We start from the raw sequence: 24,279 nt of genomic DNA on the forward strand, positions 1-24,279 counted from the left end.
GATAATGAGTCTACTTTTTTCCATGAAAACAGATAGCAGGGCACATCTCAGAAGACAAGATGTTTCTTTCTAGAAGGTACTTTTAGAGTCAAAACTGAGTCATTTAATATATAAATTAGAAGTCGCATGTTTTTTTAATATGAATGAGTGACCTACACAAAAGAAAACATTCACAAATACAATTCTTTTACTTTTTGAGCTCAGATGTGTAGTTTCACATGCAAAGCTGCATATGTAGCATTACATCCAGCCTAGAGTAACTACAATGCTCTGATCAAAAAGGCTACTGATAATCTTTTATGTCTTCTACAAAGCACATGCAGCAGGTTAGCAGCTCAGAAACAGAGCAACAAAAACATGGACTTTTCATCCCAGGAAAAGATCTTCACTGTACACCACTTGGTTCCTTTTGTCCCGGTAGGAGCCTTTAGTGCTGTTCTGCACGGCTGTAAAGGAAAGATAGGGGTGACGGTTAATCCACGCTGTGCAGACACACAAGCTGTTTGATCAGTGTCTAAACGCACAATACGAGTGCTGTATTTACCCAGTGAAGCCCACACAGATTTGCCAGTGGCAGCGTCCAGCATCGGCTGCTTCCTGGCGATGCTGACTTTGATGTGAACGTCTCCCACCGTGGTTCCATTCAACTGTGAAACAAAAAACAGCAAAGCCAGTCCAGCCTTTTAGTCTGCTGTGTAGAAATAAACCAGGCGCCTGTAAAACTACAGCAAGTCTTTATCATTAAGTCATTATTGTGCTCTGATGAAGGCCACAAGGGCAAAGCGCCTGCATGTTTGTGGACATACCAAAGAGTCATATTTACTTTTCCCCCCCTTTAAATTAATAATTGGATTTTTTGGATGATTTCTTAGACTGAAGATGCTCATTTTTGAAGCCAAGCAGTAATCAGTATTGAGACCACCCAGGTAGCTGGAAGATATACTGTCCTCCCTGAGCTGCTTGTATTCAACTGAATAAGATAACTGTCCTTTGAAGGAGTTTCCAAATTCTTTAATCGTTTTAACCACTGTCTGGGCCACAGTATGATAACGTTATGCCAACTCGAGGGATCATGCTGACCATGCACCTAATCAAAGAAGATAATGCAGTGTATTCTTTAAAGTAAAGTGTGCGTGTTAGTCCCCATAGGGAAATAGTTCCTCTGCATTTAACCCATTCACCCAGTGAAGCAGTGGGCAGCCGCCAGTGCAGCGCCCGGGGAGCAGTGTGTAGGGACGGTACCTTGCTCAGGGGTACCTCAGGGTCGCCGTTCAGTGGAGTCGAACCCCCGACCTTCCGATCATGGGGCCACCACTCTACCTACTGAGCTATCCCTGCCCCTTTGTACCACAATAAGATATAAAGTCTTATTGTGGTACAGCTTTGCCTGTATTGCAATTTAGACATTCACCAAATCAATACCTGAAAAAAACAAAAAACAAACACAATAGACATAACAGCTGGGTGGCAGGAAGAAAGATAGCACTAACCTCAGCAACAGCCTGGTCTGCAGACTCCATCTTCTCAAAAGTGATAAATGCACAACTGGACAGAAGAACAAAACAGAAAAGGAAGAATAAATCATCGTCACACTATTTATATTACTGCATGAAAATGCAGGCAGAAATGACACTTATGAGCACACAGTTTTGTTTAAAGCCTCCTTACTTGCGTGGGTTGTCCATCGAGAGATCGATGATGTTTCCGTGTTGAGAGAAAGCCGAGCGCAGGCTGTCCTCGCCGAGCCCAGAGCCATAAACGTAAACGGTGTTCCCCTTTCGCACTCCTCTGCGCTCTGGGTACGAGTCTGACCCTGAGAGTGAAAAAAGCAGACAGGGACAAATCATAAACCAGCAATGTTTTTTTAATGTAGCTTGTTTTTTCACAATTTTATTCTTCCATACGTATTACAGAAAAATTAACTAAAAAATAAGATAAAAATTACTGGAGAAGTATGGAAGCAGCACTGTGTACAGAATAAGTGACTTCATTGTATTAACATGTACTTTTTGGTCAACACGTTTCCACAAACTAATTCCACTTTATAACTGCCAATAATTGGATTTGTAGCAAAGCTGTTCCCACAAAGCTTTCTAGAAGTACACAAACCAGGGCTATTTTTGGATCTTTTACGAATATCACAGTGGAAACCTCTTTAAACCTCTTTCAAATAACCACTTTGAAAAGAATGATGATCCAAAACACTGCAGCAGGAGCAGTGACAGGAATCCGAGAGAGATCATATTACTCTCCAGTTAGCTTCTCTTCACTTGCTCGAGAAAATGCAGACTAGATTAGTTTGTGCTCAGGTCTGGATCAGGTATTTTGAACAATCCCTCAGTTTTTAAAGCCCACGACGAACTGAGCACCTACCCTCTCCTTAACTATTATATTAACACATCTTTTCTCTTCTTGTATCTTCCAACAGGTTTCTCTGACAGCATGTTCATAATCTTTGGTTAGAACTGGTTAGTGTTTCGTCTGTAAGGCAATCAGCCTTAAAATTTCTTAACCCCTAATTTGATTTTGACCTTTTGACACCTATCAATAAGATTAGAAATAAGCAGACTAGGTCAAGGATGAATTTGTAAACTCTTGACATAGTATATTACAAAAGATAAGCAAGCCTTGGCCAACCACATCTAAATAATAATGGGTTGCATCTATATAGCGCTTTTCGAGACCCTCAAAGCACTGTACAATTCCACTATTCATTCACCCTCACATTCACACACTGGTGGAGGCAAGCTACAGTTGTAGCCACAGCTGCCTTGGGGCAAACTGACAGAAGAGAGGCAGCCATATCGCGCCATCGGCCCCTCTGGCCATCACCAGTAGGCGGTAGGTGAAGTGTCTTGCCCAAGGACACAACGACCAAGACAGACAGAGCTGGAGATCAACGTTCCGGTTACAAGATGAGCTTCCCAACCCCCTGAACCACAGTCGCCCCATCTTTTTATTTCCCCATCTGATTTTTTTCTGAAGATATGGAAATAAAAAAAATGCAAAGAGACAAACATTAGGTCTAAAGTTCACATAACAGAAAATGGTTACTTACGTCTGAAGGGTCCATCTCTCTCTCTTTCCCGGTCTCGATCCCTGTCTCGGCTTCGGTCTCTGTCTCGTTCCCGGTCCCGTTCCCTGTCTCGTTCCCTGTCTCTTTCCCTGTCTCTTTCCCTGCCTCGGTCTCGATCTCTGTCCCGTTCTCTGTCTCTCTCCCTTTCCCGTTCTCCATCCAAATCTCGGTCACGGTCCCGCTCGCGCTCTCTGTCTCTCTCCATGTCCCGGCTGGATGACATGCTGCCTCCTTCGTCCTCATCCCGGTATCGGTCGCTTGAACTAACAAAGCTGCAGCAGAAAACAAAGAAACCAAGTTAGACCCACAGATACAGAATTTTGGCGTATTAAACATGCTGTTCATTATGGATTTGGAATTTACCTCTCATACAGAGACTTCCTGTGGGCTCTTTTTCCAGACTAGAAGAAACCAAAAAAATATGACAATATTAAATTTAACAGAAACAAAGTGGTAAAGCAATGCTTAATGTCCTGTATTATACCTCAGGCTGGTCTTCATCTGTCGAGACACTCCTTTGAAATGGTAAGAAAGCAGGAACTGAGCCTTTTTCAGGGTCCTGTGAGACATGAAGAGCAAAAATCCACCACATGTGAGGAGGAGAGTTTAATAATAATTTTACAACTGCTCGTAAATGCCAGAAATAAGAATTACAGGTCATGCAATGTATTTACTGACATCCCACCTTGAGCTTAATTTCCAGCATTCGAGACCTTTTAAATCCAGAGTTTTTATTCTCAGATTTAATAGCACTGATGGCCCCTGACTTGATGAGCATCTTTGCTTGTTCTGTTGCTGTTGCAGTGTCAACAACAGGCTGGTCTGACAGTGCTTTGACAAAGAAAAGAAACAGACAAAAAAAAGTAAATAACAGTACAACCAGTGTTTAAAACAAGCCACTCCAATGAACAATAATAAAAAATACATGTCTTAGATTAGATCAAATATTCTACTGGTGTTATGTTTAAATTTTACAGTATAAACCTATGAGTCCCATATATGACAAGTCAGATTTTTCCAGTTAGTTGCTGGTGCTTCAGATTATAATGTTGATGTTTACTTTTATTAAAGCCTTATTATAAGAAAGACCAGAGTGATTGAGTCAAAAAAAAAAAAAAAAGAAATCCAGCGGTTAGCTGGATGCACTTACTCCGTTTCAAGCCACTCTGGTTTGTCTGGTTGGTTGAACTCTGCTTTTTCAAAGCAACCAGTGCCTTTTTCTGAATAGAGAGGTAAAAAGTGTACATACAAAGCTTTATTTGAGTCTTCAGTATAGCTATTTTACATATTCACGTGTGTCTTCGATGTTGGAAGCGGGATGAAATGTTAAATCTCTGTATAGTGTAGCAAAGAGGAAGCTTATATTATGAAAAAGGAATGGTTTCCTGTTTGGAATGTTCCACAATTTAGTACAGACCAAAAACCTTACATACCTTTTTTTTGAGTTTAGCATATTTCTTTTGTAAAGCCTCCTCTTCCTCCGTCAGCGAGCTCGGAAACACCACCATGATGGCAATCACTAAAATGCAGAAAACATGTTTTAATGAAAGAAGAAAAAAAATACTATTTTAAGAGAGGTAAACAAAAAATAACAGATTCCCCTATTGATTTACCACCACCAGCTGGCCACAAGCTAATTAGCCAGAAACCACAACTCGACTTCTTTCAGATAAAATAAAAAAACTGTTCACTCAATCCAGACAGGGTGTAAATCCGAAGTCTACCTCGATATCAAGATACCAGTGAAGTCCTACAGGAGCTATAAAATAAAGAAATGTCCATTATTTTAATCTGTTTTAATCGCTTACCTGCTTCAAACAGTTGCAATGGCTAATAGGAAGAATAACGCCGGCGCGTAAATGTGACGTTGTTCTCTTTATGTTTTGTTTTGTTTTTGCAAAAAAGTTTATAATATTATTTTAAAAAGTACAGAAAACGATATTTCTAACTTATAAAACATTTTATCTTATAAAAGTCTTTGTAATATTTTTTTTAAAGAATTTTATGTCTTTGCGTTTAAGTCGAGCAGTTTTTTGCTAGCCACTTCCGCTTGTCAATTTTGGCAACTTCCGTGGCCACTGCAGCAACTACTTTGTGGCAACTTTTAGCTTTCGTTAACGACTGTGGGGGCATGGATAGACTAAGTACGTTGTGGGTTGTAATTTGTCAAGCCCGCTCCTTAAATAATTATAAATATCTAACTGTATTATGTTTATTTTTGGTTAACTAGCTCCATTGATGTAGCTTATGATGCTATGGCTAACAGAGTAGCTTCTTTCTGCACCCTCATAAAGCACAGATTTAATATTTAGCTAATCAGCAAGTAAGTGTGGTAATATCCGTTAAGCATTTACGGAATAAATACGACCAGATAAATGGTTAATTTAACTTGACAGTCTTTTTCTTCATCTTTTTAATGCAGCCTGCGTGAATGTGTGCTTGCTCATCCATTCAGACTCTTTATGTTGTCTCTCTGCAGATGTGCCCCCTCCGGGCCCCATGGATCTGCCCATGTCCCTGCTGGAGATGGGATGCTCTGGCAGGTTTGAGCTTATCACACACCCCGTGCCCGGCCAGTCTTTGCCTCCACATAGCACGGTCAGTAAGGAGTAAGATACTGTTTACTCATACTATTTTAGCTAAGTTGTAGTCCAATAAAATGATTTGGTCTGTGTTACAACCTAATGTAAAGGATTAAGAATTCTTCAACTCAACGATAATGGCATGCTTCCGGGCTTGTGGTTGGAAATCACTGATGCCGTTGCAGTGGAGCTTTTTAAGACTAAAGCCCTGTTCCCTTGTATTATGATTTTATGATTATGCAGTGTGAGTGAAAACCCATGTAGACCTACTTTTTCCCCATTCTGAAATAAACAAGGGAGTAGATACAAATCTGGGGGTTGACCCAAAGACTTTAAAATATTTAATTTATTTGTTTCCTAATGAGAATTACTTTAGATACAAGAAACAAAATAAAAACAAAAACAAATAAAGCCAATCCTTGTACAATTGCTTTACCCATACATTTTTGTATTCAAGTCACCTAATCTAGCACATTTAGCTTCTTCAGAACTTATTCAAAGTGATGCTTATTAAAATTTCATATTATCTAAGTGACTTAACATTATGGTTTAGTTTCACCTGAGCTGATTGCTTATATTAAATAAGATTTGATTGTGTTTTATCTTTGGGGGATAGTTGATGGTGTTCATTTATAACTTATGTAAATATAGGGGAATTATTTGACTTGTTTTGTTTATGTGGCTCTTCAGGATGTCTCTCTGATCTCTTTTTTTTCCATCCACAGCTCCCTCACGGGCTTCCTCCCACAAACCTGAACCTGGAGACAGAAGTAGAGAAACAGTTTTTAAGAGACCCTGCATGGCTTCCTATACACGACAAAGACTTTGCCTTCCAGAAGTTTCTCAAGTATTTATGTTTGTTATATTGCTAATTAAAAAAAACACTAATAGGCATATTTATTGATTTCACTAAATAATTAAGAGAGTTTCTTGAAATCATTGCTTCCTGAAATCTAACGTGTCTACGGGGGGAAAGTCAAATCTGATATTGTAATTATTATTGGGTTAAAATCAACGTATGTTTAAAGATGTGATTTTTGTGTGTGTGTGTGTTGCTGTTCTCATCAGGGTGACCCAGAGGAAGGTTGACGTTGACTCTCTGCTCAACTGTTGTCCATCTCCGCTTCACTCGGGACTGTCTGTTGTCAGAGATCCGACCACAGGAATGCTGCTGGACTTCACTGAGGTAACGTGGCAACATTTTCCTTATTAAAATAAAATCATTATTGTCAAATCATTATTGAACCTGACAAAGAGTATCTTATTGTTTATTAAAAGTGCTTTGCTGTTTCAGCTTTAAATATGTGTGGTCGTTTTAAATATGTGGTTCATTTTAATACTTGGATCAACTTCTTTTTTTGGAGATGCCTTACTCTCTGAGAAGTTTAATTTGGCTTTTTCAGCCTAAAAATGGTCTCCTTCACATTCTTCAGCATCTCTTTAGGCTTTTTAGTGATCCAGTGAACAGCTACCAAATGCAAGCCCAACTCTTGGAATCAACCCCAGAGCTTTTCTCTTATTTAATGTGTCATGGAAGAATGAAGGAACAGGCCTGACCTAATCATAAAACTGCTTGTCAATCAATTATCCAGTTTCTTTTTAGCCTATGAAATTAGAGGACTGTGTATTAAATGGCTGTAATTCCTTAACAGTTAAAACTTTTGTTAAACTCCTTGAATTAAGCCAAGTTTGCTTTTCAATCAAATCTTGATTGTTTGATTTGAAATTCACTGTGGTTGTGTATAGCAACTGTGTCATTGGCCAAAACTTTACATGCATATTTCTATACATATTTTTCAAGACTGATTTTATCCATTTTGGAAAAAAATAGATCTTTTAGATTTTAGGGCCACCTAGATTTAATTTAAAAAGCAAAAACAAAATTTTCACACTCAAGTTGTCACTATTTTTCACTTCTGCTTTTATCTTCAGATCTGTTTGTTCATATTGAAGAGTCAGAGTCTAGCAGCAGGTTATCATTATGGTCCTGCGCATTATCACTGTAATCAAAGGTTGGCTTGATTCATTTCATTTTGGGTCTGTATTCTTTCTTCTTCTTTTTTTCACCTGTAGGTGTTACTGGAGAACACCGGCCTGTCTGCAAAGAACTCGCTGTCATTGCAGCGCCAGCCTGGGCCTCCTTCTGAAAGCCTTCGAGGAAGCAACACCAACTACCCGTTCCTCCCCGGTGAGATTCTTTCATTCATTCAAAGCATTTTTTCTTAGTGATTTCCTGTATCTTTCTTTAGTTCAGATGTCAAAACTGAGGAGTTTTGTTATCTATTAATATTCTTGTTGTTATTGTCACAGGAGGAATGGAGGAACTGACGCTTGAACAAATCAAGAAGAAATCTGAGCTGGAGGAGGAAATTGACTTTGAGAGTGGTGATTTTTTTCCCTCTTTTAAGCAGGATCAACGTAAAATAAAGTCAAACATATTTTATTATTTCACCTCTTAGAGTTTGAGTTTGTCATTACTCTTTTATAGATTTACTGAAGGTGGCCCCTGGACTGAAAGCTGGGATGGACTTTACTGACAAAGGTTAGAACTCAGACTGTCCCAACAAAAAAAAAAAAATACTACATGGTCTAAAAGTAGATAAATTAATGATTTTGTCTTTTTAAAATTGTATCCTGAAGATGCCAAAATAGCGAAGCCAGAGGTCAACCTCATGTCGCTCCTGTCTACCGTGGAAGGCATTAGTGGTTTGCAGCTTGAGGAGAAGGAGAAAGACAAAGAAAGTGAAGATGCCCCCAAACTACCACGAACAAACAGTCTTGAAGACCTGGGCATCAAGGTACATCTTTTATTTCAGATATCTGGTAAAATGCTTTTCTTCAGATTATACTCCCTGAAATGAATGACTGTGAATGATAAATATTAGCGCAATATCTTTAAGTAAATATAGCAAACAGCTCGATTAAAAATTTGAAGGTTAATATGATGGGAGAAGTTTTACATGTGGTCAAATTCGCCTGTGTTGTGTATTGAGATGGTTCCCATCCAGCAAACACTCAGTGAAAAGGAAGTTTTGCCCGACATCTTAATGCTCAGGTTTGGTTCGAAGGTGAAAACTCAGATCTTGAACAAACATTGAAAAAAGAAAAGTGGTTGCCTGTTAGCCAACCAGTAGACCTGAACCCAGAACCTTCTTCCTCAAGGCAGCAGTACTACCACACGTAACTTCTACCACAGTAACACGGTGCAACCCACAGTGAGACATAACACTTTTAGAGATGTCATTTACATGTAGATGCATGTAAAGGGCAAATATGTTTCTTGACCACAGTCATTATACAATCAAACGAATGTCGTATTTGCTTTTTTTAAAAACATACTGCCTGATGTCACGTGGACGTCTGACAACCTTTAAACAAAGTTTTGATGTACAGGTTGGGTTTTTTATGCATTGAGCATACCAGTAATTTAGTTCTCCACCAAAGGAGATTCACCTAAAATGTAACAGAGGTGCCATTTACTCAATTAACTTGAAATGGATTCAAACACATGGAGATCTGTTGAGTAACATACTCTTACATGTGTATCACCAACCCTCAAAAGCCTGTTTTAAACAAGGAGAAACCCTGAAGATGAATTCAAACACAGACCGTTTGAAAATGAATGAAAAATTTGAAATATGGGAAGCAAGTTTGGTATCAGGCATGAATGCGTTCTTTTATTCTTTCTTTGAATTGTTCAGAGTACAATGCAATGCAATTTTATTTATATAGCACATTTAAAACCAGGGAGTACACCAAAGTGCTTCACAGTAAGGAATAAACAGTAAAATGATTACACTGAACAGTAAGTCATTAAAACAAGGTAAAATAGCAAAAACAAACAAAGGCATTAGTAAGTAGGGATAGGGAGAATTCATGATAATCCAGAGAAATGAGTAACGATACAGCAACTAATGAGCGGTGACAATCAGCATGTTGGAAAAGCCAGGTTTTCAAGCATGCTTTAAAGGACCGAATGGAGTCAGAGGCACGAATGATAGCAGGAAGAGTATTCCATAGGTTTGGTGCTACTGAGGCAAAGGCACGATCACCCCTAGTCTTCAGACGGTGCCCGGGCTGGGCCAGAAGTAACTGACCAGATGATCGTAAAGAACGGCTGGGAGTATAGAGACTGAGGAGGTCGGTGAGATAGTCAGGAGCACGGTTGTTTAGTACAGTATAATATACCTAACACTACTGCCCACCATCACAGTTCTCTCCCTAGAAATTAATTTTAAAGACCATGACTGTCCAACTAGATTTAGCCCAGAGGCTAATTTACATGAGCTTGTGGTGCTCAGTGAGTTGCAGTTCTTTGTTGTCATAGATGCAGAAAGAAAAGACGAGAGGTAAAATCTGGAAATCCTTCTCTCTTGCATTCATCCTTTAATTGTGGTGTTGATAAAGCTATTTTCAGTATTTAGTTCTGAATTTAATTCAGTCTTTTTCCAGTGCAGAATTTGTAAAATAAATGCTGCTATTCGCGTAGCAGGAAACAGACAGACATTAAAATAAAAGAAAATTGATGTGAGTTAACTGTCGAGTGTTGCTAAATATGAACTGCTCTGAAGCTTTGTTTCCTTCTCCTCTGCCTGCAGGATGCTGCGTCATCCTCGTCTCCTCCAGAGAAAGGAAAAGAAGAGAAATCAAAGCTAAAAGAGAACACAGAGGAAAACAAGAAATGGGCCATTCCTGTGAATATAACATCACCCTGCGATGACTTCCACAAACGCATCCCAAACCCAGCTTTCAAGGTTTGGGTTCAACATAACAAAAAATAAAATCCATTTGTCTTATTTTGATATTTTCACCTCTCTCTGTTGCTTCTCTGAACACGGCATGTGGTGAGCTGTTAAGTGAAAACCTTTTTCTTTTTTCCTGTTTCTCTGCTGCAGTGGCCTTTTGAGCTCGATGTTTTCCAAAAGCAGGCCGTGCTGAGGCTGGAAGCTCACGACTCCGTGTTTGTGGCCGCGCACACGTCTGCTGGAAAAACAGTGGTGGCCGAGTACGCCATCGCTCTCTCACAGAAACACATGACGAGGTGTGTATTTGTGCACAGCTCAGAGGTGAGCTAAACCCTTTTTCAGTACAAGCTGTAAGACAGAGGTTGTTCTTGTCTTCAAGGCTGGAAAAGAAGCAAGAAACACTAATGACACGAGACAGCTGTGACTCACAGCTCACATAGTTGTCTGCCGAAGGTGGTTTGATCCCCAGCTCCACATGTCACATCATTGGGCCAGATACTGAACCCCAAATTGCTCCTGATGAAAGTTCTACATGTGTAAAACATGTGCTTCATAGGAATAAAAAAGCACTATATAAATACTTTTGAAATACAAATACAAATGAATACCAGGAAGGAACCACCAGGAAGAAAGAAGACAAGATGAACTTAATTCATGTACTTAAAATGAAAGTACATAAATCCCCAGTAAAGAATGGAACAAGCTGGAAATGCTCTGCTACGACATTTTAAATTATAATATACAATAATAATATATAAATAAAATAATAATAAATATCAAATTATGCCATGCTGCAGTATTGTTTGGCCTGTTCACTGCTATACTTAATCACATTGAGAAAAATCTTAAAAAGGGGTTGTTTATAGTGCTAAACACAAACATTAAAACAGTACTTTTAATCATACCGACGATTCACTTGAGATTCACGATTCACGATGTCACCTGAGCCACTGCTGACCTTTGACTCCCGATCATGTAGCTTTGAGGACAGTAAACAAACACACACAGATTAAAGTGTCATAACTAAATCATAAAATAAATAGTAAAAACTTACTTTTAATATTTTAATAGCAGGAGTCTCACCATTAGGTAATGATAGAGTGGTTATATTATGGCTAAGTTTCTTATTTAAGGTTTACTTCAAACTGTTCTGTGGCAGATGATTAACATGACTTAGATTCAAATAAATAAATATTACACCCCAGAATAAAAGCAGCTTTTGTTGGCACTTTCACAGTCTTTGTTATTCTGACACAACCACTAGGTGGCACAAAAGTCAAATACTTTGCGTTTCCAAACATTTACACTGTTTTCCTTCCTATCCAATGGATGGCTGATACTTGGTGATTTATATTTATCGACTGGTGTTTGTTTTTTAATTTTTCTATACTTAAAGTGTATGCAGGAATCAATACATTTAACATATGTAACCCTTTAATCTGAAGACTGTTACTGCTTGTTGTTATCATGTGTTACCTGACAGTGAGGCAAGTAAAAGGTTTTGTATAACGGGTAAACAGCTGTTTAGTGTTGTGGTCGAACATAAAGTTTTTAATGTCATTATTTTGTTCTTGTTTGGCATTATTAGACTTCACAGTCTGTAGTCTTCTAATATATATATTTAATACATAATTAGACCTATAACATCCAGATTAAAGTGTTTTTTCTTTGCAGAGGTTTATTAGAGGTTTATTTTCCTCTCTCTCTCTTTCTTGTGTTTTTAAAGGACCATCTACACATCTCCTATCAAGGCTCTGTCCAATCAGAAGTTCAGAGACTTTAAAAACACATTTGGGGACGTTGGACTCCTTACGGGCGACGTCCAGCTCAGTCCTGAGTCGTCCTGCCTCATCATGACCACTGAGATCCTCAGGTGCTCGGACTGTTTGTTGTATATATTAGAAGCAACGTATTGAGTAGAGTAAAGTTTCTAGATTGCTCCGTCCTCTCCTCTCTCAGGTCTATGCTTTACAACGGTTCAGAGGTCATCAGGGACTTGGAGTGGGTGATCTTCGATGAGGTTCACTACATCAACGACGCTGAGGTCAGGGAGCGCACCCACGGATTCATTTTTTTCCAGCTGATTTTCGAGGTTAATTGACTTTCCTCTCGTGTTTGCTTTCCTCAGAGAGGGGTTGTGTGGGAGGAGGTTCTGATTATGCTTCCCGATCACGTCAGTATCATTCTTCTCAGCGCCACAGTGCCAAACGCTCTGGAGTTCAGTGAGTGGATCGGGTAGGTGCACCACGCTGACAGCAGCCACTGAGCATTAGAGAGCTAATTGTGGAGTGGTGACAGTGGCTGCAGTCGGTAATCCTCCTTTAGAAATCTGCTCTCGCACAAAACGATTCAAAGCAAGACTTCAGCTTCTGCCATTAATTGCATTTCTCTGTCTCGCCCTTATTATTGTTTTTTTTTTTTTTTTTACCCCAGTCGTATTAAGAAGAGGCACATTTATGTGATCAGCACACTAAAGAGACCCGTGCCCTTGGAGCATTATCTGTACACGGGGAACAGCACCAAGACTCAGAAAGAGATGTTCCTGCTGGTGGATGCTACAGGAAACTTCCTCACTAAAGGGTACAGCTTCGCCGCGTGGTGCTTCCCTAGTTAATAATTTCTTGAAGTTGTTTCTCAAAGAGGAAGTTGTGTTTCTTGTTCAGATACTACGCAGCCGTCGATGCTAAGAAGGAGCGCACCAGCAAACATGCTCAGTCATTTGGCACAAAAAACACCTCTCAAAACACCACCGCTAGTCAGGTAATTCTCTTTTGTCACTATTTTGCCTTTTGATTTCTCTCCAAGTCATCCTCTTATTTCCTGTTTTCATCCATCTCCCCATTTTTTAATTATTTGCTTCACCCCACAGGACCGATCAGTGTGGCTCACCCTGCTGCACTTCCTGTCCCAGCGGCAGCAGACCCCGGTGGTTGCGTTCACCTTTTCTCGAACACGCTGTGACGAGAACGCCCGCTCGCTGGACTCCATGGACCTAACCACCTCCATAGAGAAGGCGGAAATTCACTCTTTCTTCCAGAAAAGTCTCACTCGCCTCCGAGGAGCAGACCGGCAGCTGCCTCAGGTAGTAACGAGCAGTCAGCAGGGGCCCTGCTTTTCCTCTCCCCCAGACTGTTAATACAGGCTGCTTTCTGAATTGTGATGAATGATAATTTCTTCTTTTATATGAGTATTTAATAATCATCTGGAACAAAAAGCTCCCCTAGGTACAATATATTCATCATAATAATGAAGGCATATAAAAAGATTTGCTATTTTGGTGTGCAGTTTCACTGCAGCATATGCACAGACGTGGTTAGTTTACATACACTCAACATGGACATGAAAGAATATGCATAATTAATTTATTTCCGTAAATACAATCAATTTTAATTTGAAAATGACTGAATCTTTGTGCTTTTTAGGATTTTAGACTTTTCTTAAACAGTGGCTTAATTTGCAGCACACTTAAACTGACTTCCAGTCAAAGATTTATGGTGTTTTGCCCACAATAGAACATGTTAATGTAACATTAAACTTGTCATTGGGGTCTTCTTTTAGATCTTGCTCATGAGAGACCTGTTGAAGAGAGGAATCGCAGTCCATCACAGCGGGATCCTGCCAATCCTGAAGGAGGTCATTGAGATGCTTTTTTCCAGAGGCCTCGTAAAGGTGAGCGTGACTGGAAGTTGAAATAAAGCTATGATGCTAATGTGGCTTGGACCACAGCTGTGTTTGAAATCATGCTTTTGAAAATATTGGTGCAACACACACTACAGGATGTTATTGAGATTATTGTGGCAGAGGGAGCAATGCACCACACTTAATACATAAGTATTAATGGTCTCATGGGGTGCAGATGTTAATCTGTGGTGTAACCACCTGCACTAATATCGTCAGTAACGCTGCAGTGAGGAAAAAACTAAAGTTATGCACAATTAGCAAATCAGAGAATTCTGTGAAAACAAATATGGTGGTAGAAAAATATCTTTCCATATCTTAATATCAAGTGCGTCTTTTTCTTGGAATTTGTTTTCTCAAGCAAACCTGTGATGATCAGGTGGGGAAGTATTTGATGGAAATGACTTGGAATTTCTCTGTAATAGCTGTGGTCAGAAAAGCGGATGATGGTTAGTGAGCCTGCAGGCTGAATCTTGGATGAGATGTAGCTACAGGGCTTGTTTTCTCTTTGGAAGAATGAGATCAGAGGAAAAAGAGACAATTTTGTGCTGCAACCCCACCTATTTGCTACACTCACCTTCATTTGCAAATAAAAATAGCTCTACCAGCTGTCTGCATCTTCCCTTCCTCTCCCAGGTGCTGTTTGCCACCGAGACCTTTGCGATGGGAGTGAACATGCCCGCCAGGACCGTGGTGTTCGACAGCATCAGGAAACATGATGGAACCGGCTTCCGAAATCTGCTGCCAGGTTTGATACTCTCCATCTCAGCCGCCATCACTAATGCTTTCTAGTCCTTGAGGATAAATTGTAGCTGAGGAAAAACAAGCATTTTGAGACCTGTGCTCATGCCATGAACCATATTTTTAGGTGAGTATATTCAGATGGCGGGCAGAGCGGGCCGGAGAGGTTTGGACGCCACGGGCACTGTGATCATTCTGTGTAAAGCCGGCGTTCACGAGATGGCAGATCTGCACGTCATGATGCTGGTGAGGGCCGCAGCAGGGTTTCATTTCATAACATCTACCTGCCGCGTGGGTTTATACATCGTTCCACTCAAGTCTCTCGGTACCCATCTCTCCACATCTAAAGCAAAGCTGCACCGCTTGTTTATTTTGGCTGTGATTCAAGGAAGGTGTTGCACGCTCCGTTATTCATTTAACATTTAATTACACAGTTGAGTGGGCTATTTTAACACAGTCTCCCTCTGTGCCAGTTTGAAAAGCACTGCTTTGGGTTCAGTGTGGAACTGAAACACAAATTGTGTTTTTTATCCTTTTTTCTTTCATGGATGCTTTACTTTCTTTTGTAAATGTAGAAAGCCAGAGCCTCCTCTTCTACAGATGGTGCAAAATTAAATAGGCTGTGGTCTTTTTTCACAATATTTCTGGACTTTCAAGGCTGATATTAATTTTTGAGATATACAGTGCTGTGAAAAAGTATTTTCCTCTTTCCTATATTTGTTGGTTTGTTAGTTTCTTTTTTGCATATGTTTCATATCATTAAACAAATCCTAATATTAGGCTAAGATAACCCAAGTAAATACAAAATCTGCTGGGGTGAGATCAGGTATACGCTGGGTGGTGTGGCTGTAAGCAATTACAAAGTGTTACGCTTTAAAAAAGAAATCAGTGGCGTCAGTAGATGAATTGGAATCAGAGCAGTTTTGATTTTCTAGCTTTAGAAAATGGTTTGCATCCCATTTCTGTGCTGACTCTTCTTCCTGTGTGTCTCCCTCAGGGTAAGCCCACCCTTCTCCAGTCCCAGTTCAGACTGACTTACACCATGATCCTCAACCTGCTGCGAGTCGAAGCTCTCCGTGTGACCGACATGATGAGGAGGAGCTTCTCTGAAAGCCACAGAGATACTCAGGTAACATTTACAGCTTCATTGAATTTTTGCTCTGTAACATTTTTCCTGTCTAAGAGCAGCTGAGAAATGTCTCTTTTTCATCTGTCTTGCTGCTGCTGCTGCAGACCCACGAGAAGAGGATCAGCCAGCTGAAGCAGATGTTGTCCGCTATGCCCTCCGTGGACACAGAGGGCCAGCTCTCTGACCTGTTGCCTTACTACCACACGGTCACCGAGCTGAAGAAAACCACAGAAGCAGTCCAGGTAAACTCGCACATATTCAGAATCACGATTACATTCATACAGCTTTAATCAGCTGCTTGTTTACCTTTATCATTTCCTCCCCGTCTCAATCTCAGCACGCTATTCTGGAGTCTGTGAATGGGCTCAAGGCTCTCTCAGTGGGTCGAGTCATTGTAGTTAACAACAAACAGCATCTCAACGCCTTAGGAGTTATCCTACAGGTAGGTGTATATTCAGTGTGACACCACAGCTATTCTGTGACACCAGGACTATTTGGGGTCATATTACCTGTTTCAGAGCAGATACTACTTGTGGATGAAGACGGTTTTGTGTGACTGTGGATGCATGAGCAATCAGACACTTACCTGATTGTGCTGTGCAAAAGATAAAAACCTAAAGAGGGGCTAAATCTTACATAGGATTTATTTCATAAAGAAAAGAATAGCTTATTTGTGTAGAATTATGTAACAGTGGCAATTAACAAGTGAAATAAATAATCAGATTTTGTATAAAAATGCAAACTAGGATTAAAAAATGGCTGATTATTGAGCGAAAAGTGAAAGTTAAATTTGATGCATGTTTCAGTGTCGTTAATTCCTCCAGTGAGATGAATACACAGAAAGTAAACAATAACCTAAAATCATCCTGTTTCAAATTCTTTGCTCACACAAATAAAATTTTAAAAATTGGTACCAAAGATGTTGTTTTGCCTAAAAAAAAAAATAAAACGGAACTATTAATCAGGCTCTTCAGCTCTGTTGTTTTTTTTCTAATGAAGTTTGTGTTATTTATAGGTTGCTTTGGTGCTTAGATGTTCAAAGTCAGTACATTACTTTTGTTTTATCTGCTCAAATTAAGGCTGAGGGTCTGTTCTTTGAAATACCTGTGTTTTGTGAACCATGTGCGGACCGTATCCTATGTGCTGAGTTTGCTCTCTGTTGACAGTGGCTACTGCCTATTAGATCAACTCTGGGCTAAAGTGGAGGAATTAGTTGATGAACATCGTGGCAAAAGGAAAATGGGAAAATGTTACGGACAGTGAGACAATCAGCAAGTGATACAGAGTCACAAAGAAGAATTTTTCTTAAATAATATTGTCGGCGATGTTGAGCTGAACAAGTCTCCATATGAGCTCTGTGCCCAGCCTCTGGTCTCACTGGTGAGACAGGTGACATAAAAGCTGAACGGGTCACCAGTAAAAGAGGAAATACATCCAGACGCTCATTCTCAGCAGAGGGTGGTGTAGAGTTTCTGCGTCACCCAACCTGCATGTGTTTGGATTGCCACAGATCTCCCTCATGTGTGAACAGTGTACAGTGTCCTTGCTCCCGTATCGTTCTCTGACTTTTCTCTGTGCGTCAGGTGTCCAGTGCCTCTGTGAACCGCACCTTCACAGCCCTCATCATCTGTGAGAAGGGCAACGAGGAAGGAAAAGACAACGACAACCCCGCTCTGCCTCACCTCCACAACACGTCTCTCTTCATACCTGAAGGTGAGGAGGTGGGGTTAGCTGCAGATGCTAGCCAGCTCTGTGTGATCGCTTTCACGAACCACTTTTCAATTATTTGATGTAATTAATTTTCTGTTTTGCCTTTAACGTTCATCAGGCCCCTGCAGCCACACGGTGCAGAAGTTGAAGCTTCAGGACATCTCAGCAATCACGGTGAAAACCCTCAAAGTGATTCCAGAAAGGATCATCGATAATTACAACAAGAGGCAACAGCCACGATTCAAGTATGCATTTGTTGTCTTTGTCGTGATTTAAGAACTTTATTTATTTTTCTAATGAGGATCCTATTTCAACAGCGTGAAACGGCGTGTTATACTGCCATCAGAAGATGGGTCATAAGGGATCACCATGATCAGCAACAATGTTTAGTTGGTGCTAAGAAGCCAAAAATGTGCCAAGAAAATATCTCTCACATGCTTTCATGTTATATACCCCAAATTCTGACCCGACTATGTGAATGTTGCAGGAAGAATCAAGACTCATTATACCAGGCAACATTTTTCCTGGTTGAATTGTAACCTCGGTTTGTCACCTGCTCCGAGGTTTTAATAAGTTGCCCATTCATAGGTGCTCTTCTGCATACTTTGGTTGTAGTTAGTGGTTATTTTAGTTACTGTTGCCTTTCTATCCGCCTACAGATGGTTGTGTGGGAAAGTCCTGGGAGACCAGCAGTTCTGAAATACTTCAACCAACAACCATGTCACGTTCAAAATCACTTTAATCACATTTCTTCCTCATTCTGATGCTTAGTTTGAACTTCAGCAGGTTGTCTTGACCATGTCTACATACCTAATTCCACTGAATGTCTGCCATGTGATTGACTGATTAAATGTTGGCATGTAATATGTAGCTGAATAGGTGTACCTAATGAAGTAGCAGGTGAAAATATATACATTTGTCTGATTCTGTTGCTGGTTGTGCTTCATAATTACATATCTTTATTGATTTTCTTTTGTATTTTCTTTTATTTTTAGCTGGTTTTTACTGTGTTTTTTGTTCTCTTATGAAAGCGACAGTACAGATATTGACAGGGTTTACAGGGAGAAATGAAAAGGGCCTCATCACTCTACCAGATGGATTACCACCTTTTCTTTTTTGTCACTGCTATAGTTTAAAAATATCTGGCCTTTTTTGTTGTTGTTGCCATTTTCTTGCATTTCTCAGATCAGTCTACACTGTCAAGCTAAAAATCTTCATCACTTCCCTTTGTCCTTTAGGCTTGACCCTCCTGGTCAAGCCATCTCCACGGCGACACAGGAGCTGCTTCGATTGGCAGAGGCTAACCCTGGCGGCATAGCAACCCTTGACCCCGTCAATGACCTCCAGCTGAAGAGCGTTGATGTGGTGGAGGCCAACATGAGGCTCCGTGTGCTGCAAGACAGCCTCAGAGATTTCAACTGCATCCACTCACCCATGTTCGCAGAGCAGGTGTGTGTCTGTGTGTGTGCGTGTGCGCGCGACAGTTTTTAAAATATCCTGCAATGAGAAAAGTGTCTCAGCCCGAGTGTTTGCTCATAAAGAAAGAAAATCACATTTATTTTGTGCAGCAGTTACACATCTATGCAGCTAATTAACATCCTTACATAAGACCGGCCCCCCTCCTTGATAGCGTCTCTCCCTTCTCCCTTCTCACAACACCGCCAGTTTCTTTTTATCCTTCCAATTTTTCCCCCCTGTTCTAATTTCACAATAATAACATCAAACTCAAAAACCAGATCTCTGCTTCTGTGCCGTCTCTCCTGTCTTCCTGGCAGCTTCATTGGGGAGATAAGATGCAAGAATCTGAGCTGACTGCTTCTATAATTACCCATATAGGCTCATAGCTGCAGCTCATCACTGTCTCACAGGCACAGCGTGTTATTTGAGCCACCAATACACACACACACACACACACACACACACACACACACACACACACACACACACACACACACACACACTCTCTCTCTCTCGTTACTCTGCAAGATAACAAGCTCTTACTTGCAGTATCAGTGTCTCCTGTTATCACTGCACATTCAAACTTCCTTATGTCTTTATTCAACCTTGTGGGTAATAAAAATTGGCGGTGTGGAGATCGTCCTCAGTGGTTTAAAGCTGCGTTAGCTAAAGATGCGTTAATGAGAGTACAGAAGTTTTTTATTATCTTCTTCTCTGTTGAATTCACTGGATTTAGGCCAAGTTCTGCTGTTTCATTTCTCAAATTGAGTATCCTGTGTGTCTGTGTGTGTCAGTTTGCTCGGATTAAGGAGAGGATGAGCCTGCAGGAAGAGCTGGACCAGCTCCTCTTCCTTGTGTCGGACCAGTCTCTGACTCTGCTGCCAGAATACCACCAGAGGATCAAGGTTTGGATGAGAGTCTTTATCCTGACGTGTTTCTGTCCGTTGGCAGAAAAATGAATCACCGGCTATTTTTATAAGTCAGTCATTTACTGAGTAAAAAAAAAGTGTAAAGACCTCTCGGTTGCTTCTCAGATCGGAATATTTTCCTCTTCGTCATCTTCCTGTGTGATCGTAGGTCTATGAATTATTGAATTTATAATACCTTTAGACATAAAAAATGTTCCCATCACAATTTCCCAAAAGTCAGTTTGCTTAAATGAGGTTTTTGATAATCTCAATAATTCCCAAGACATCAGAAGTTTGCTACATTGTCCTCGATTTGAGTCCAGGTGGGATCTGTGCTGCGTTTGTCTTTCTCTGCTGATTATGTCTCTAATAAAAGCATTAAAATGGGTGAAAAAAATTTACAAATATTTAATTTAGAGACAAAGAAAGGAGCTAATATTTAAAAATTACCTTAATCAACTGATCGAATTCTGTCTGTTATGCTAACACTGATGCTAACAAGCTGTTTATTTTTGCCATTATAGAATTTAGTATTAACATGCATATGTTTGCTATTCAGCACTTAAAGCAGACTCTACCCGCTGTGCTGTTTACATTTCACAAGACAAGCAAAATTCATCCTCCAGGTGGCGCTTGAGGAAAAAAATTATTTAAAAGTGACAAAGATTCACCGCCTCATCACAGAATCATTCTTTATTTATCCCAACAGTTGAATCAATAAATCAAAGTACAAATGTTATACAATGCTACTTTTGGCTCCACATCTGGAATCGAACCAGCCACTTGCTTGCCAAAGAAATGTGGGACAGCCCTAAGTATTATATATTAAAGAGCTGGTATGAGGCAGTAAACGAGCTCAAAGCGTTCAGCTGCACGTTCAGTAATGGTGCAGAAGGTGGTCATTCATTATCACACTTGGCCATTTGCATGAGCTCTTTGTCAGGTGATGGAGGATCCAGTCATCCTCATCAGGACATTGAACCAATAAGGAACTCCCTCAGGCTCCCTTTGCAGTAAAATGTCTGGGATTGCACCACCTTTCAGTCACAGCTAGTGCAATCCCTCCACATTTCTTCTTACTCCTCAAATTTCATATCAGTGAGATTTTTCAGTCTGGACTCAAGTTGTTGAATGCTTGACATTTTTTATCTGTTAGCATAGTTTCCCAGGTTTTAGTAGCACTTTTTCCTTCAAAACTCCACAAAAATAAACAAACTCAGAGGTTTATTTTCCTCGCCGGCCTCCCTCAGGTCCTTCAGTCCCTCCAGTACATCGACAGCGGCGGGGCAGTGCAGCTGAAAGGCCGCGTAGCCTGTCAGATCAGCAGCCACGAGCTGCTGCTGACGGAGCTTCTGTTCGAGAACGTCCTGAGCCCGCTGGCGCCCGAGGAGAGCGCCGCCCTGCTGTCCTGTCTGGTCTTCACTCAGAACACCCAGGTGGAGCCGCACATCACCAACACGCTGCAGGAGGTGAGGAGGCAGAGGAGTTTTTTTTCCTTATGACTCACTCACACACAAACACTCACATCACGTGACACTGTGCACATTTGATGAACAACGTCCCGCAGGAAGGACGGCGAGGGCACGTCACCTGACTCACCCCAGTCACTCCCTCACTTTTAAATCACTCGCCGAGTCTTTTGCTTAAACACGAAGGAGCTTTATGGCAGCCTGAATTAGTGATGACTTAAGTAGCAGTGCAGACACTAGAAGATCAGAAGTACAGCGACGCGGTTTGTAAAGCAGGTTCATAATGTCCACACTGAGAGGCGGGAGAGCGAGTCACTTGTATCTACATGATCAAATCCGGCCACCAGCTGAACTCAGCATCCCGATCTTGTCATTTTTCTCTACCAGGGCATCGAGCAGGTGAAGTCGGTGGCTCAGCGCATCGGAGAGCTGCAGCGGGAGTGTGGGATACCGCAGACGGCTGAGGAGTTTGTAGGCCAGTTCAAGTTTGGGCTCACAGAGGTGGTTTACTGCTGGGCCAGGGGAATGGTGAGGTTTAACACTTTGTTGGGCTTTATTTGACCCCAGTCACACCTTTTGGTGAGAGGAAGTATGTCTAAGAATGTGTGGGAATGACTTCACTGAGAACAGAGGAAGTAAAAGCAGTTTTCAGTCTGCTGGGGCTCTCGGAGCAGAGGTGAGCGTGATCCTCTTAAATCCACCTAACAAGTCATCGGGTCACAGATGTGCTGTTCCTCTGCTGAGACGAGAAAGTGTAACGCATATTAATATTAATCCACCAGCTCTGCCTACCTGATGAGCACATTTAGCCCCAAACAGGAGGGAAGAATCCAGATTAAGACAACACTCAGTGCCAGATGACAGAGATTGCACTTTAATCCCTGCTGTTACTGGGACTGGTGATATTTATAAGATTATTTATTTATTTTTAACCCTTTAAAGCAAAAAGGAATAAAAAACAAACAAACTATAATTTGTTCCTATTACCTGTCATTGACACCTGGATTTGGCCTCTTTCTTCCATTTTTCTCAACACTGTTCCTCCTGAAGTCTTATCATGTGACTCAGTTTCATAACTGCCATTCGTCTTGCGTTGGTGGATCCAGTTTTTGTCATTTCTTTGTGATGGATTTCTTACAGGCTGCTAACAAGATTTTAAACAAATACATGACCCAGTAATTTTGGCAGTTACCAAATTAATACACTCCCTGAAATCTACAGTCCCAGGTTAGAGCCAAAAGACATTTATATTTACTCCAACATGGCTGTTTGCAGATTCAGACTTGCTTTTAATTCTGGGTGTTGACAATAAGTGTTATCAAATCTTAAGAAATTAACTGTTGTCTTCTCAACATACGCAACCTCAGAAATATTCTTCCCCCCCCCCCCCCCCCATTACATGTAGCATTTCCTCTCCATCAGTTGCTGCTATAATGTAGATGCTACTCTATTTCTTTGAAATGTTGACTCCACTTCTGTCCTCTGAGCTTTACTTCTTTACTCAGAAGAACCCAAGATGATTTCTTCTTATATGAAAATTGTTTTAAACTCTGTTGTTGTTTTTCTGATCTGCAGAGCGGTTAAACAGCATCACTGGTTTATTTTTGCAGGTCTTTGTACTTGCCAAAAGAAAAGTAAAGCTCAAAAACAAGCCCGATCATTCAGTTGCAAATAAGGACAAAGATTAGAAGACAAGTAGTGTGATTACTCAAACTGCATGTTGTGAACAATCATGAGAATTTAAACACTAACTTCTCAGTTTTGGCTTCAGGTATCAGGATTTGTGGTTCTTAAAAAGCTCTTTGTTTTTTTAAAGCTGCCTGCAAATCTAATCATGTTTTTATTCATCACATGCAATTTAATGTTACAAAATATAATGAGTTTATCACTTTATGTCACCCCAGACAGAGTATCCTGGAGTACCAGAATGTTACCATAGAAACTGTCTCCTTTCTTTACTTTATGAATGGATAAACTTAAGATGTGATTCGTGCTGTTAAAGTTTCCTCTTCGTCGCTCACCACCTCCTGTGTCCCGTCCCAGCCCTTCGCAGAGATCGCCCAGCTCACGGACGTCCAGGAGGGCACGGTGGTCCGCTGCATCCAACGCCTGGACGAGGTTCTGAAGGAGGTGAGGCAGGCCGCCCGCATCGTGGGAGACTCCGTCCTGGGGAGCAAGATGGAGAAGGCCTCCTTGGCCATCCGCAGGGACATTGTCTTCACTGCCTCCCTGTACACCCACTGAAAGGTGGCAGGAGGGGGGACGTGTGCCTGAAGCCAAGTGCTTTCTTTGAGGTGGAGGGGTGAGGGAGATGTACAGGGAGGAGATAATTGAGGCAAGGGTGTCTTCACATGTTTGGAGCTGAATGTGCCTACAAAACATGTTGATGTTTACATATAAATTCTTAGCAGGATGGAGGGACTTGTTTTAATCAAACAGACCAAAGTGCAGACTGTGAGGTGGGGGTTGGGGGCTGCATTGTAATTTATTGTACAGTAATAAAAAAAAAACTATTCAAAGCCTGCCTTTGTTTGTTTGTTTGCATGGGTCTATTCTTCTGGGTTTCTTAACTACAAATCTGTCATCATGTGAGGACAAGATGTGTGAGGGAGGGCGGTGAGAGAGATCCATCCAATTCAGAGACTGCCTCGTTTGTTGAGCTGTAATGGGATGTTCCAGCCTGCTGCCTGTGCGCGCTGCCCGAGTCCGAGCTGTCGCTTTAAGACAGCGATAGCTTTGTGTCTCATTAATTCAATGTACAGCGACGCGTTAGCGGAGAAACA

At 40.9% G+C, this 24,279-nt stretch overlaps 2 protein-coding genes across 3 annotated transcripts; one reads left to right on the forward strand and one right to left on the reverse strand.

Moving 5' to 3' along the window:
• Window positions 1–111: 111 nt before the first annotated feature.
• nelfe (negative elongation factor complex member E) lies at window positions 112–5,103 on the reverse strand. Its single transcript, XM_026156515.2, has 11 exons — window positions 4,885–5,103; window positions 4,510–4,595; window positions 4,227–4,296; window positions 3,762–3,907; window positions 3,561–3,635; window positions 3,440–3,477; window positions 3,059–3,348; window positions 1,669–1,813; window positions 1,491–1,545; window positions 545–647; window positions 112–446 (listed from the first exon to the last, which is right to left on the reverse strand). Exons 2-11 carry the CDS (start codon window positions 4,582–4,584, stop codon window positions 367–369), a joined length of 1,077 nt encoding a protein of 358 aa, XP_026012300.1. The 5' UTR covers window positions 4,585–4,595; window positions 4,885–5,103; the 3' UTR covers window positions 112–366.
• skic2 (SKI2 subunit of superkiller complex) lies at window positions 5,090–24,015 on the forward strand. 2 transcript variants are annotated; one of them, XM_026155968.2, is made up of 29 exons: window positions 5,090–5,220; window positions 5,556–5,674; window positions 6,384–6,505; window positions 6,727–6,844; window positions 7,732–7,846; window positions 7,969–8,043; window positions 8,147–8,200; window positions 8,299–8,456; window positions 10,257–10,412; window positions 10,554–10,699; window positions 12,130–12,276; window positions 12,363–12,447; window positions 12,532–12,638; window positions 12,837–12,983; window positions 13,067–13,163; window positions 13,273–13,485; window positions 13,962–14,072; window positions 14,718–14,829; window positions 14,950–15,068; window positions 15,820–15,951; window positions 16,056–16,193; window positions 16,289–16,393; window positions 17,535–17,664; window positions 17,780–17,906; window positions 18,900–19,110; window positions 19,914–20,024; window positions 21,278–21,496; window positions 21,884–22,024; window positions 23,540–24,015. In XM_026155968.2, exons 1-29 carry the CDS (start codon window positions 5,208–5,210, stop codon window positions 23,738–23,740), a joined length of 3,729 nt encoding a protein of 1,242 aa, XP_026011753.2. In that variant the 5' UTR covers window positions 5,090–5,207; the 3' UTR covers window positions 23,741–24,015. The 2 variants fall into 2 exon arrangements, with proteins under 2 accessions (XP_026011753.2, XP_026011754.2); XM_026155969.2 differs by having other exon boundaries at window positions 5,137–5,399.
• The last annotated feature ends 264 nt before the right edge of the window (window positions 24,016–24,279 follow it).

This window comes from Astatotilapia calliptera, chromosome 22 (genome assembly GCF_964374335.1).
Source record: "Astatotilapia calliptera chromosome 22, fAstCal68.1, whole genome shotgun sequence".
NCBI classification, from domain to species: domain Eukaryota; kingdom Metazoa; phylum Chordata; class Actinopteri; order Cichliformes; family Cichlidae; genus Astatotilapia; species Astatotilapia calliptera.